Here is a 15,531-nt window from a genome sequence, read left to right as displayed (position 1 = left end):
AAAAAAAAAAAAGGAAAAATAATACGTAGTAAAATTGTCAGTTACTGCTAAAAATAAATTAATCATTGCTTGTAATATGATTATAAGTTACAATAATAATAATAATAACAAAAAAAAACATTTGCTTAGATATTTATATACAATATAACCTAAACATATATTATAATATAATTATTTAGTGTCTTCATAAAGACAACAATCATGATTAAAATTTAACTTAACTTTCGGCTGTGTTATTGAGTATTTCCTGTTATTGTGGACCGTGAACACTGGACATACTGTCTATATATCTAAATATGTAAAATATGGTAATAACTATAATGTTATTGGTATTATTGTATTCTTTTTCAACTAAAAACACGATATTTTTTGCTTATACTTGTATTGTAAACGAATTTGTTTAATGTCAAAGAATGAAAAACTGAAAAATATATAAAGTATGTAAATATTATGTAACACAATATGCTAATGACTTTTTTTTATGTCTTAGATTTTTGTCACTTATTTATTACAAAACATTCAAGGCATCCCTTATTTGTCTCTTATGAAATATTTCTATCGTAGTAGAGTTTTTTAAGCATCGAATACTGAAATACCCATAGGGAAAGATTTTTATTTATATTTTTCACTATCGATTTTTTACGAGGGGAAAAATACATATTTAATGTGCTGAAACTACTAGGTATTGTATTATAATAAATCAATTCAACAATGATCTGCATATTTAGTAAATTATTTATAAAAGATTCAGTAACATTTAATGCAGTTTAGATTTAGAATAATTGAATACCTACGATGATATTATTTAATAATGATAGTTTTTGAAATTTATAAATCATTTTCCAGTTTAAGTTTGAATTTTGAAAAATTGATTTTATTATAAACGACATAAACTATTTAAAATTATAACAATGTTACTACCTATTAAATACATTGTTTAGCTATATTGAGCATGTGCCATTGCATTTATGGCTTTAATATTTGATATGCAAAATTAATACTGCCATAATACTATACTAAATAATTTCATAAAATTAAAATATATATTTATACCTATACATGTTTGATTCTATAAATACAACTGAGATGAATGTAATCCTGTCATAACATTGTATTTTTTCTTAGTACATCGTTTGATTAAAAATTTTACATAAAAATGTCATTATACCTTACTAAATACTTACTGATTATAATTTAGTATAATTAGTACATTTTTTTACTTAGATATTCTCCTACTGTCTATTAGTGAGCGTATGCATATGCAACCATATCGGTTAAGGAGAAGAAAAGACGATCGTGAAAACATCGAAATATATCGAAGAGGTCCATGATTTAGAAAGCGTGGTTTAACTGAGCTATGCTCTGGGTATGCATATAATTTTTTTTTTGTTTCGATGATTCATTACTATTTTAAAATTTACAATAATAATAATATATTAGTACATCACAAAATTACTTGAGTTGAGATAAATGATTCGACATAAATGTATCAGCATCAGGTTTTTGTAGTAACAATATTTCCGAATTAGGTTAGAGCATGCCTTTTGTATTTTTGAAATATGTATATAAATTGTGATTTTAATTTGATTATTATTAAACTAAGATCACATTTAATTAATTAAAGTATCTCAAACGTAATAGGTTTTAAATGTTTTCAATAAATACCTATTATAGTTTATAATAATTTGACATTTTTTTGGGAAAACTTTGTAATAATAATAACTGTTATTTTGTATTTGTGTAATTTATTTTAATCCATTAATCTACGTAAAACATTATTAATCTCCATACATGAAAAGGTCCATTCTCAACGACCTCAACCTACATCGTAATGGGTTAATGTCGTCAATTATACTATATTGAACAGTATAGTTGCTTTTAATGATTGTTTTAAATTATAGCTAAACAAAATTAATAGCTTAATGATTTAATTTTTAAGTTCACTTATATTTTATTCTCACTCCTCATGATATATTAAATTAAATAAAATGTAGTTCTACGATTTCGAATTAGTACAGTTTTATATAGTGAATATATAATATTTAAATTGTAAGTACCTATATAAGATTAAACAATTAAAAAAATTGTAATTTATAACTAAAAAATCATAAATTATAGGTGAATTTGTTTTTGTTAAAATATTCATTTTATATTCTCTTATATTTTCTTATTATAATTGTTTTATCATTAACTAATCCTTAACATTTTAAATACGAGTATAATAGTTTATTGGTTATTAGTTGTGTTGAGTTGAAATTATATCTAAACTTAGTAGTATTTAATTCAAAATCTTTAATAGGTACAGCGCGATAACGATATTAGCAAAATAGACAAATATTTTTTTCTTTTTAATTACTTTACATATATTAAACATAATATATTAATATATTTACCAGATAAACAATAGTAAATTTAAAAAATAAATGTATTTTTAAGCGTGTTTTACAGAATTGTATTTATTACTAGAATAACTTATACGAATTGTATCATTGTATAAATTGTATAAGTAATTATCGTCATTTGGTTTTTGTAATTTAAAATTACTTGTGTTGACGTTTATAATAACTATTAATTGTTGTTAAAAGTATTGCTTTGGTTTTATTTGAAGGTGTTTATATAAATTATTATTGACTTTATTGGAAACTATATTATAGTTATTACTCAATACTGGTGATATTATACGTATAGTGTACGCTGATTTGATATATTATGCATAATATAAAACATAGTACCTATTAACCTACTTATTTTTACAATTCACAAAGAACTATGCATAGATTTATTGGTTGTTTTCCTGTCAAAACATATATAATATCATAATAGAGTATAGATAAATTTAATTTTTATAAAACACTTTGTCAGTTTTTATTTTGTTTGCTATTATATTTTTTATTCGAGCAATATACTAAATTTATTAGTATAATACACGAACAATTACGACATTGCATTATACTGTTAAGTTCTTAAAATTGAAAATATTTTATATCATCAATAATTAATACGTTCTTATTAAATATCAAATTATATTTTTGCTCAACGATGAATTGCTAAACACACGAAACAATGGTTTGGAATCGGAATAAATAACTTTCATTTTACTGCAGTATGTTTTTCACGTTATTTAAGTCTCCTACGCATAAACGAGGGGGATTACGTACATTATTTCAACACAATATTATTATTCATTAGAGAAATCCGAGTGACCTGAACGATTGATTAATTTAATTAAATGCCATAATAATAATATAAATATTTTCTTTATCAAAGGTTTAATCGTTAAATGTTAACAAATTATTTTAAACTAATTCGTACAGTGAAGTATAAAATCTAGTTTTGTGCTATCTATATATTTTTTAGGTTGTTATTGTGACTTATGGACTGTGACCACCGAGAGATTTTTTATAATTCTAGAGTTTTGTAGTAATTTTTCATGGCCGAATATTCGAAACAAGTGTTATAGCCACAATGTGTAAGCCTAACATCCTAACTGGCTTGTAAAAAGATATTGTGTGTTTATCTTGGAATCGTATAGATACTTAAATCCACATAGTACGTCAGTATACACGTATATTACACAATACTTTTGTTATGAGTCGGTTAAACTATCGAGGCTAGACATCTAAGCCGATATAATAGTACATATAACTGTATAGTCTCTCGACTAGGCATGGGTTTTATAAAATGAACTATACATATTATTATATATTATTATCGCCGGGACAAGTCATATAATTTGTGGACAGGCGGTATGTGAAATAATTGTTGACGGCCCTGTGGTGTACCTTAATTCAATACAGCTTGAACGGTAGTAAAATCGATCAATTTAAATGTCTAGGCCATCGGGTTCTTGTACTATTCTTGTAACAGAATTCGTAATTATTGTGGTGTAGATAGCGTATATTATGCGTGACTATTGTATTTGCACTGTTACTACCGACACATATGTTTTGTATGATTTCAGAGATTTATTACAAGTTAATAAGCTCGTATGCGATTGATCGAAAAGAAATTATCATATTAGTTTAACAAAAATATATTAATAATTAATGCGTTATAAGCTTATTTAGGTACCTATACCTAAAACATCGATGGTATAATTAATATGCTTAATGATTTAATTTAATTAGACTCTGAATGCAATTACACATAAATCTATGGTAAATTATTCAAACTCTAAATATAAAACAGTAGACAATAATATAATTATAGTCCAAACACTTTAATAGACTATTAGGACTTTATAGTTTTTAGTTAAGAACTATACTTAGGTGTATAATTATTTATATTTTTACTTTTTTTTCCTTAAAATATAAACTTATAAAATCTCAGTAAATATCTACATTACAGTCGAATTCATTGCTATTTTTACATAAAATATTCACAATATAATATTTCCGTAATTCTGGTCAGTGATTTTGATTCATATATTATTAATTATTATATAATAGATATTTCTCATTTGTTAATTTGATAGAGATTTGACCTTCGAAATAAACGATCGGATAAAATGTAAACTTAAGTATACGCTTATATTTTTAAATTTTTAGCTATCACGTGGGCCGGATAATTTTATCTTACTTAAACATTATTGATAATACAAGAATAATAGATGTTAGGTGTCAGTACATAATTATTAGCTTTGAGCCATTGCCTATACAATATACACTGTCTATTCAAGCAATAAATTATGTACGAATTCTAAGACCAATTCAATACAATATTTTTTAAACAGCTCAGTATAATTCACTCGATAGTATAAATTCAGCTAACAAGGACATTTTTCACAAATGTGTAAGTTATGGTATACGTACCTAGGTACTCTTTTATAAATTAATCATTAGATCGATTTATTGTATGCTCTGTTCCACTAAACTGTCGAACTATTCGTCATAATATAAATACATAGATATTTTTAAATAGAGATGCACCAACTTGGTATAACGAGATACGTTTTTGTTTTAGTTGAGTTCGTCATAACCAATAATTTTAATTAACCATTAGTTGAATTATGAACAATTTAATTAAATTTTTTTAAACCTATACAGTGATAATCGTTTTTATAGTAGAAATGATAATATCAACTAAGTATTTGCATGGTAAGTATTATAAATTTTATACTAATTATTGTAATGTTATTGCCCCAAGTGAAAATGTTTGGTATTTTTGCTAGGTAGATACCTATTTCATAATAATATATTATGTCGCATGTTGACAATGTAGTCATAAAGGGTACTTGTGGATTGGGATAGTGCTACATCTTAAGGATAAATTAAAAATGTATTACACGATCTGTGATTTTTATACATTGATTGATAAATTATTGTAAGCCAAAAACTCAATTTTAAGCAGTATTATTTTTGATGAATTTTCAAAGATAAGCTTTGTCAGTTTGGTATAATATCACAATAATCACATTTCGTGTTTAATTAAAAAAGCTTCTATCAATAACTTAGATTTTTTCGATTATATATTAAAAAATGTTGTATCTTGTTATGAAAAAGGACAAATCCTAAATTTTTGATGCTTAATTGTTTCGCATTTTTTTGCAGACAAAAAGCGAGAGGTGTGTAAAATAAGGAAATAATAATGAAATTTGTAATTTTGAAATACTTATTAAAAAAAAATTATACACTACCATATTTATACACTTATAGTAATATATGTTTAAATAGTTAGCTATTAGCTATACTTACGTATCTATTATAATTTAACGTGCACGTGTATTGTGTGTGTGCGATATAATAGTGTAATATGTACAATAATGTCATGAGTAAACATAATATTAACTATGTGTTTTATAATTAAGAATTCATCTATGGTTATAAAACTTTCAACTAAAACTAAAATAATTTTATTTATAGATACTAAAAAATATACTTTTAACGGCTAAAACAAAGAACAAAGATTATATTTCAATATTTCAGATTAACTATGAAAGCAATATGATTAAAAAACTAAATTATGTTAAAAGTAATTTTTAAAATGGATTACAATTTTCTTAGTATGTTATACTATTTAAGATGATGTTCGGGGATTAAATTGTTATGCAAATACGCAGACTATATACCGACTATAGGAAACTTGGTATTTCCGTGTTCACATGGCTACCTTGATTTTTACATATTATGTATAATGTATATTATTGAAGTGTTGTTTCTCTTAGTAAAGATAACATTTTTAGGGTTATTTAACATTATTAAAATACAATTAATTTTTTATAGTATATTTTGAGTGCCAACACTTTTTTTTTGATTATTTCTAATATATATTTATTTATTTATAAAATACCATTTTTCAACACTTCTGCCATTAAGTCTGAAAAAATAATTTTTATTGTTTTTCAAAAATTGTTCATTAATACTTTAATAAATCTGTTAAGAATATAATTTTAAGACACTTATATTATAATATCGATGAAATTAGTCTTACCAACAAAATACTGATTGTGTGATATCGTTTTACTAATAAAAGAACATATTAATAAAATTATACTGTAATCGATGAAAGAGCGATATAAAAATGATGAAATTTATTTACGAGTATGTTCAAATTAAATATAAGTTGTACTGCACGCAGGTCATAGTCACATAAATGGTTGACAATAGTAGAATATAAAAATTCGTAAAGTGAACTTTCAGATTTGAGAATCAATAATAAATATTTTAGACATTATACTCGTAGATATTATTTTCCAAGAAATACGAGTAGGCACACCATTTTTTATACATCAATATTTTTAAAGCCTATCATATCAGTAGGTAAGTAGTAACGATATAATAAATTATAAAGAAAAGTTTAAAATAATAATCTTAAGAAAAAACCACAATCGAAGTTATTATTTTTACATTTTTAAAATCATATTACATAGTATTTTTTTGCTCGCTTGTCTAAAAACTAAATGAATTAAGATTTACAATATTATGTATTTCTGGTATTATAATCTATAATTATCATAAATTTATTATTTTTTCTTCATCGACAGTTACTATAATATTTTATAACACGACATGTTAATATGAATAATATTACAATATTTGACTTCATATAGATCAATATAATATATATAAATACATTAATGCAGTGGCGTGGTGAACCTTTATGGACCACAATGCTCAACATATATTTTACTACCTACCCACACTTTATCTCCTTAATATAATATTTAACTATTATGTGACTGTATATATATTTAAATTTTTGTTTTATGTTATTGGTAACCAATTATGTATCCAACCACCTCACCCTCCAAAATAAATTTCCACCATGACGCTTAGGCGTCACAAAACACCGTGAACCACATCATTGTACTTACTCGTATATACACATATATCATATTATATATTGAAATTAATATAAATAGGTCACACTGTTGCAAAAACTTTTTAAATAATATGTTTATAATACAACACGTGTAAGTGTTGTAAATATTACAAATACAGTCTGTGAATTGAGTAGATCCAATATTTTTCACACGGTTTTAAACTTTCCCAGTCGATTTGCTTTAAACAATACAACAATAGGGAGTTAAAAATATTCGTACATTTTTTTTCTCGATGAGAAATATTTTTTTTTATTTTTTTACGCATCGCTATTAGAAAAAATACCGATCCTAGATAAACGGGTTTTTCTTCATCAATGAAAGCGACGAAAAAGACGTTGTTAGAAATCAACAGGAAGTGTATATGTGGCTGGTTATTCATAACATAATATTATTATTATTGATTGTTAATAGTCTTAACGTTGAATACATTATTGACCTTCAAACATAATATTTATTATTTATAACTAACATGGCTAACTAATAACTATAATAACTATAATCTGGAACGACTGGAACAGAGATTTGAAATTTTATATTATTGGTAATGTTTTTCTGTGAAATGAATTCGATGTTACATTTTTACGTGACTATTTCAATGTTTTGTTTTGTATATATTTTCAACGTTAAAACAAATTACAGTGTATTTTAATTTTGCCCTTTTGAAGTCTGGACTAAATCATTGATGCATTTTATTGGAAAAAACCTGAAATGTATGATATTTTTTTTGTCAAGGTTTTCGCCATAGATTTCACAAATAATGATTACTAAATATTTAATTATTTTTAACGCTTCACCACTGTTTTGTTGTGAATTTTTATAATTCAGTAGTCTAAAAAATTGAATAATATGAATTTCTAATTATTTTTCACTTTTGTCCCCAAATCACTAACTGGATTTGATTTCTATTAAAAAATAGAAATATAATTATTTTTACAGCTTCAAAAAGCGATTTCGGGTTAGACACACTAAAAAACCCACATCGTCGTATAACCATACTGACCAAAATCGAATACACATTTCGTTCGATAATGATTAAAACAAGCCTGAATACAAACGAGATATTGGATTATTCATTCGAATATTATTACGATATTGTATTTTATAATAGGCCGTCCGAAGATGGTATATATCGGTCCAATCGGCGTAAACGAGAGATTTCGCCGAACCACCAACAATGTACAAACGACCACCGACCAAGTGCGAATAATTCCGTAGGCGTGCTTATACTGCTCACACGTTGACCTTATAAACTGGTAAGTTTGTTCGGCGACCTATGCCGTCCACGACGACCGACCGACCGACCGTGTTGCGACGGCTGCACGCAACCGAAAGATAGGTAGGTACAATTATATAATGAAATAATAATAATAATAATAATAATAAATAAATAACTTAAACGTATATTTACGTCGGACATATTTCATTTTTTTTTTGCTTACGGCAGCGACTTCGGCCGACACCGCAGTCGTCATCGTCGTCGTCGTCATCGTCTTTAAAAAGTATGTATATACGTACCTAACCTAACGCTTGTTTAAGAGTACGCGTTTCGTGCGTGCAATATAATAATAATAATAGTACGATGGTAGGGGTTGCACTCGGCGGCAAATCCCTAGTCGACGCATTAGCCGTCCGACGACTCGCGTATATTTTATGTTCGTGTTTACGAGTCGTGCCGCGACCGACACACACGCGCAGTCATATCTTTCACGGCGGTGAGTCCGAAGCAGTCGAATGCGATAGCGCGCGAGAGACCGACACAACAATAATAATAACATTATACGACGACCATTGAATATTATACGATTACGTTGTTTCGCGTCAATATAACAATATAACCTACCCGTGTTTGGGTGAAATATCGATTTTTATCACCTTAAAATCGGAATGTTATTATCGGACGCGAGTAACTATCTGTTTTTCGTCCGACGGTTATACGACGCAGCCGCAACTGATACGCGAGTGGTGTGAATTATTAACAATACAGCGAATATTATTATTATTACTATTATTATTATTATTATTATTATTATTGTTATAAAGTAAAAATAACTTAAATATTTTCGGCGTGCGTTTTTATTCGTACGTTTGTTTTTATTTTTATTTTTTTTAACGTCCAGATCGCGTCTCCGACAAATCGCCACTGCGTTTTTTGGTCAGAGGTGCCTCGAAAAGGCCCCGGCGGTGGCCCAGCGTTGAGATGCTTCAGGAGTCTAGAGTTCCGCGCTTTTAGAATCGCCTATTTATTACGAACATATTAGTATTTATAATATCATACATAAAATTTGGATATTCGTGCGAGAAAACCGAGTAAAATGTTTGACTTCTTGTTGACGTGCGACACCTATACGGTTGCGGTGACCGCCTTGCTTGTGGTCGTGCTCCTGTACTGGGTGTTCGAAGTGCACTACTTTGCCCGGACGCTTTGGTGCGCGACCATGTGCCGGATTCTTAAAAAGTACGTGCACATACTGGACACAACTTCTTACTCTTCGGCGTGTTTGACTACGGACGTGGACTTCCTGCTGTTCCACATGAACAACTCAAGGTACCTGCGGGAGGTGGACTTCGCCCGGACCGAGTTCTACATGCGCACAGGGCTGTGGAAAGCGATTCGGGAAAAGGGTGGGCTTCCTGTGCAAGGGGGCACCAGCATCCGGTACCGGAAGTTCATCCGAACGTTCAGTCTGTACAGCATATCGTCCCGGATCGTTTACTGGGACCGAGATTCGATTTACATGGAGCATAGGTTCGTGAGTCGGGGCGACGACTTCGTCAACGCCATCGTTCACTGCCGGCAGAGGGTAATCAACTGTGACGTTGAGATGCTGATGGGTGAGCTACTGGCCAAGCACGCCAAGGACAGTCCCGGAGATCAGGAGGCGCCCCGGATGAAGCCTGAGTGCCCATTGGAAATCCACCACTGGATGCAGGCGAACATGGTGTCCAGTGCCAACTTGCGCAACGGAAACTGACAATAATTGTTCTTCTACGATAACCTCCCCCCAAAACACACCCAAGACCTTTCGAGTACCGTCATCGATCCCATTCACGGCAGCGAGCTCGTCGAGGCCTGCCACGCGCTTACACAGTTTTGAGACCGTCCTGAGGTCGACGACGACGACTCAAAGGACGGTCTCAAGTCCCGACAATGACGAAATACCTCAGGAGACGTTACTGATTGGATTCCAGTAGGTTAACGCGAATTTTTCGATTTTGTTCGCTTGTCCACGTCGGAGCCATAGGTCTTGCGGTTTCCCGGCTGTCTTAAAACCGCGATGATAGGACCACACTTAAATTATTACGTTTTTTGACTGAATTTTAACGTCACTTTACGTCGTTATGTGATCATTATTAGCCTAGGCCATTTTATTGTTGCATTTATGGACGTAGGGCGTCGTGTTTTTTTATAATTTTATTAATTTATATAATTTATTTTAAATATTTATTATTTATATACGGGTGACGTCACGTTTCGTGTAATTCGTTTTAACCTATCGCACTCGCCCGTGCCTTTGATCAAAATATTGCTTAGCCCTGCTATACAATTTGTAATTGTTTTGGGAACGACGTAGGTACTCGAGAGCTCATCATTTTATGTAAATTACAATTATTTTAACTCTAATAGTATTAAGATCAATGCAATTCTAGTCATTAGTTTTTTTTTCTACAATTCATTTTATACACAATACTACTTTTGTAACAATAAGAAAATACGTATGTTAAAGTTAAGTCTGTTAAACATATAATTTTGTATCAATAATTATTATTTAAATATCATATTCTGTAAGCCTTTTATATAGTGTGAAAACACGAGTACTGATGTCCTTGACCCTTATACAAACTATTAATTTAGAGTAGGCATAGGTTAATAATCGATCTTGATCGAGTTGATCGTTTTGAAAATTTTGTGATATTGTATACTATATTTAATTTTTTTTATATATGTATTATTAGTTTGGACTTTATGTAAAAAAGAGTGAGCTGTACGTGCTCACAACTGTTTTACTGAAGTGTAGACACGTTTGTTGTTTATTGTTTGTTAGCAACGTGTGAATTTGATAAGTGTAAACTATTATTATAGTATCGTAATTTGTATTTTTTCACTGAAAATTAAGAAATTTTAGTTCGTTTACTGCTAAATAATGTTTAATAACAAAAATCATTCACGTAAAGAGCTCGTGTATTACATTATTACTATAGTCGTAGCATGTACCTATTTTCACACTTAAGATTGTCAACTGTGGTGGATTTGTTATCCATAAAATAATAATATTATTTTAATTTTCAAGGTTAAACTTTATTATTATAACATAATAACCATAATGGTTTTTGGTCGTGATTCTTGATTATATACATTCTGAATTTTTTAGTGATATCCAAACAATAATATCAAGAAGAATATAAATAAAAGTCATAAATACAATTTTATTGTGAATGAATGATTTTCTTTGTTTTAGTCAAATGGCAGAGAAAATTAATAGTTCAATGGTTGTGGTTCAGTGGATATTATTCCGAATTACCAATTTCCTTTAGATTATATCTTTCAAGGACCGTTATGGAACACGCGCTGTTTATATGGTAGTAACACGTAGGTGCTTGCAGCATCGAATGAACAGTCTAACAACATTTAAATCGAGGTAATTGTGAAAAGAAAAATAAATTAGAATATTCACGTTTTAAACGTTATGAAAATAATATTTTTTACAAATTCAAAGTAACGTCAACTAAAGTAATACTGTATAGGTATAAGGTCTATTAACGGTTGGCCTTTGTTAAAAACATATAAAATATTTTGTCGATTAAAACGTCAGCAACCGCTTATAATGTATGAATTATTGCATAATTTGCCAACCTCTAAGCGTTCCGTTTTAATAATAGCTACACACTGACACCGTATAATATTATTTATTGCCGTTGAATGTACTTACTCTGAAAAGGCCAGTCGGCGACTCTATCAACAAATGTTTTATGAAAACTAAACCGAATAATGTCGAACCGTTATTAAAAATATAACAGCTAAACAGTGTTTCGCATTTCATAATATCGTACGGTGAACATTCCGAGTAGGTAGAACAGAACATAACAATATTGTATATCACCGCAGCACACCATAAACAAAACCGGTTTAAATGCGAAATCACGTAACATTGGGTACTTACCTAGTTTTTCTTGGCCTACTGTAGCCACTCTTACTTTTCGACAAAGCCTTAAGTCATTCGAGATGATAAACGGTTATTGGATACACGGCATACATAATACCCGTCTTACCGGTATGCCGTGAAATGTACACACACATATATATATATAAAATAAAATAAAATATACACATTAAATCGATATATTATGATTATTTACTTCCGTACATAGGTCAGAAAACATTGTCAACGACTTTAAAACAATGGCAACGAAGTAATAATAATGTGCAACTAACGAATTGTCTTCGAATATGGTAAAAGAGTTGTGTCTCGACGAACAAATAGGCGCGTGGGTTATTGTGTATTGAAAAAAAATCGACTTAAAAAAAGTCGATTTATTTAAATTTTTGCTCGATACGTAATTTTTATTACAAATAATTTATATTACCTACTTATAAATAAGGCGAAACAACAACCTTGTTTAAAACTGCAAAATATATTTAAAAATAATATCGTAATAAATACATTTCTCGTTCCAAATTTATAAAAACTTTTTTATTTTTATTGTTGCCCAATGTGCAAAAATTTTAAATTACAATATTTATATTTGTAATGGACACATTTCTTGATTTGAATTTATCGGCAGCACACAACTCGTGTTGTAGCCGTGTATGGTGTATCTAACAACATTCTACCGGACATATTTCAATGTAACCCATAAATATCTTCCCGACAGAACTCGTGTAACCCATAAATATCTACCGGACACGACTCGTGTAACCTGAAAAAAACGAAGTACACAACTTGTTTGCAGCCTTAATAATGATGTGGATATCATTATAATAAAATGATTTGTACGAACATATAAATTTACAATAGGTACCCTCTATCTAATACTATAGGTCAGGGGTCACCAACTAATTTCTATGGGGGTCCGTTTTGAAACTTACCAAACTTTACGCGGTCCAAACAGTTGGATAAAAACTATTTCGTAGATAAGGCCCGTTTCACATGGACGCGTATCATACTCGACGTATCGTACGTGCGCGTTTTAATTTACATTGGTCAAATTCATACGCGTCACTCCGACGACGGCGCGTTTCCCTCGCCGGTTTGGCGCGTATGAACTTAATCAATGTAAAATGAAAACGCGCTCGCGGTCCGTAAAAATAGTGCTCGAGGTCCGTATCCGGACCGCGGTCCGCCAGTTGGTGACCCCTGCTATAGGTTCTTAATGATAATATTTTAATATCATGATTGATGACATTGTTTATAATATAGGTAATGAAACCGATGATAAACATTATTATAGGTATTACATTTGTTTTGATTGTATACGCATTATTAAATCATGGTATTTGAAAATGTTTTATCAAATTAGGTACTATCTCTGGTGATCGTGCTTGGAAAATTATATTATCAAGCTATAATAATAAAATAGAAGAAAAATTAAAATGTACACATTAGGTATATTTAAAAATTATTTATAAAATAAGCTATAAGCTGCAAACAATTATAATTATTTACTTAGTAGTATTTAATATTTTTTCAACATAAATACTTTACTATATTATGTGTTAGTGTTATTAATTTATTAGACTTATTAAAAATAACCATTAATAATACTATTTGGATTACGAGACATTTTATGTTAATCAATCGTTATATTTATCTTGACGAGTTACGGAAGCGTGGTTTATTGTCTCCGAATGATGTAGTTGTAGTGTACAATTTTATTGTTTAATGTGCTCGAGTATCAATATTTTATACACAAACATACAACATAATATTTAAAAATTGTAATATTCTATGTACGAAAGTAGGTTGATTTATTAGTTTTTTAGTTTCAATGTTTAGCTTTGTTACCTGATGTTAATGATAACATTAACTACCAAACAACCAAAGTAAATGTTGTCTATTTATAAAGGTAAGTCGATTTTCTGAAACCATGGTTTCGATTTAAAAGAAAAATGTTTATTTTTTAGTAGATACCATATTATAATGTATGAGTCATAATATAGTAATCATCATAACCTTTTTGCATGTATTTATAATTAATTGTACCAACGATTTCTTAATTTTAAAAATAAAAAGCTATTGTCATTTCATTCAAAAGAGATAGAGAAACATTCAATTTGATTCTGATAATATGTTATTAAATATATTATATATAATATATTATTTATTTATATATATGTTATTTTATTATTATACTTACCTATTAAACTCTATTTCAATTACTTAAAATAGTTAAGAAAATTTTTTAATCAATTATCTATATTGACAAAATATCACGATTACATTGTAATAGTAATAAAGACGTGTATGTTACTTATACTTGGCCCTTGGGGCAGTGTCATAGTAATCATTTTGGAGTTGGCCGTTTATTCGTCTATTTAGGATAATATAATGGGGTACTTTTCATTTGTTGAAAGATAGTTAATTTTTATCAAATTATTTTTTATCCTTATAGTTACACTATCGTTTAACATATCCTAGAGCGGCCGGATCTAACAATAAATTATTGAGTAAAATAGATCTTGATTGTATTATTAAATTGTCATTATTTTTTTTTAAATTTATTTTAATCTTATTTTATCTTATTACCCACAATATATTAGTAGTTTGAAAATCACAAAAAATTTTTTTAAAAAAATCATGTAAATACTCAATATTTATTTAGATATTGTTTACGCGATTGCTTACAATAATATGACGTACGTATTCTAAAATTAAAAATACGTGAATTACATTTTAAATTAATGCTAAAACATATGGTCAAAGATGGTCTTGTAAGTATATGTTGTAGATTTCACATAATATTGAATATTATGTTTGTAGTTTTTAATTTGTTATTAAATCGTGTCACATACTTACATGGAAGTGCCTACATGTATGATATTTAATAATGAGATATAAATCCTAACCAAATCATTTTGGCATGCATAGTTACTCATTTAATTGGCTATAAATAGTAAGTCTATTATGACGAAATGTTTACTTCTTTAATAATTTAAATATGATTATAGAGGAGGGACTTTTAAGATTTCAAATTAAATAAATATTTACATTAGG

The 15,531-nt window shown here is 28.7% G+C and overlaps 1 protein-coding gene across 1 annotated transcript; it reads left to right on the top strand.

Annotated features, from left to right (window-relative positions):
- The first annotated feature begins 8,926 nt into the window (after positions 1-8,926).
- LOC114120129 (protein THEM6-like) lies at positions 8,927-11,493 on the top strand. The gene has a single exon (XM_027981939.2). It carries the CDS (start codon positions 9,634-9,636, stop codon positions 10,291-10,293), a length of 660 nt encoding a protein of 219 aa, XP_027837740.2. The 5' UTR covers positions 8,927-9,633; the 3' UTR covers positions 10,294-11,493.
- The last annotated feature ends 4,038 nt before the right edge of the window (positions 11,494-15,531 follow it).

This window comes from Aphis gossypii, chromosome 2 (genome assembly GCF_020184175.1).
Source record: "Aphis gossypii isolate Hap1 chromosome 2, ASM2018417v2, whole genome shotgun sequence".
Classification (NCBI taxonomy): Eukaryota; Metazoa; Arthropoda; class Insecta; order Hemiptera; family Aphididae; genus Aphis; species Aphis gossypii.
The sequence above is the reverse complement of the archived record's forward strand: the minus strand, read 5'-3'. Positions and strand labels throughout refer to the sequence as shown.

Bases quoted from the DNA above. Each gene is read 5' to 3' on its own strand.
- LOC114120129 (XM_027981939.2), top strand. From the start codon at position 9,634: ATGTTTGACTTCTTGTTGACGTGCGACACCTATACGGTTGCGGTGACC.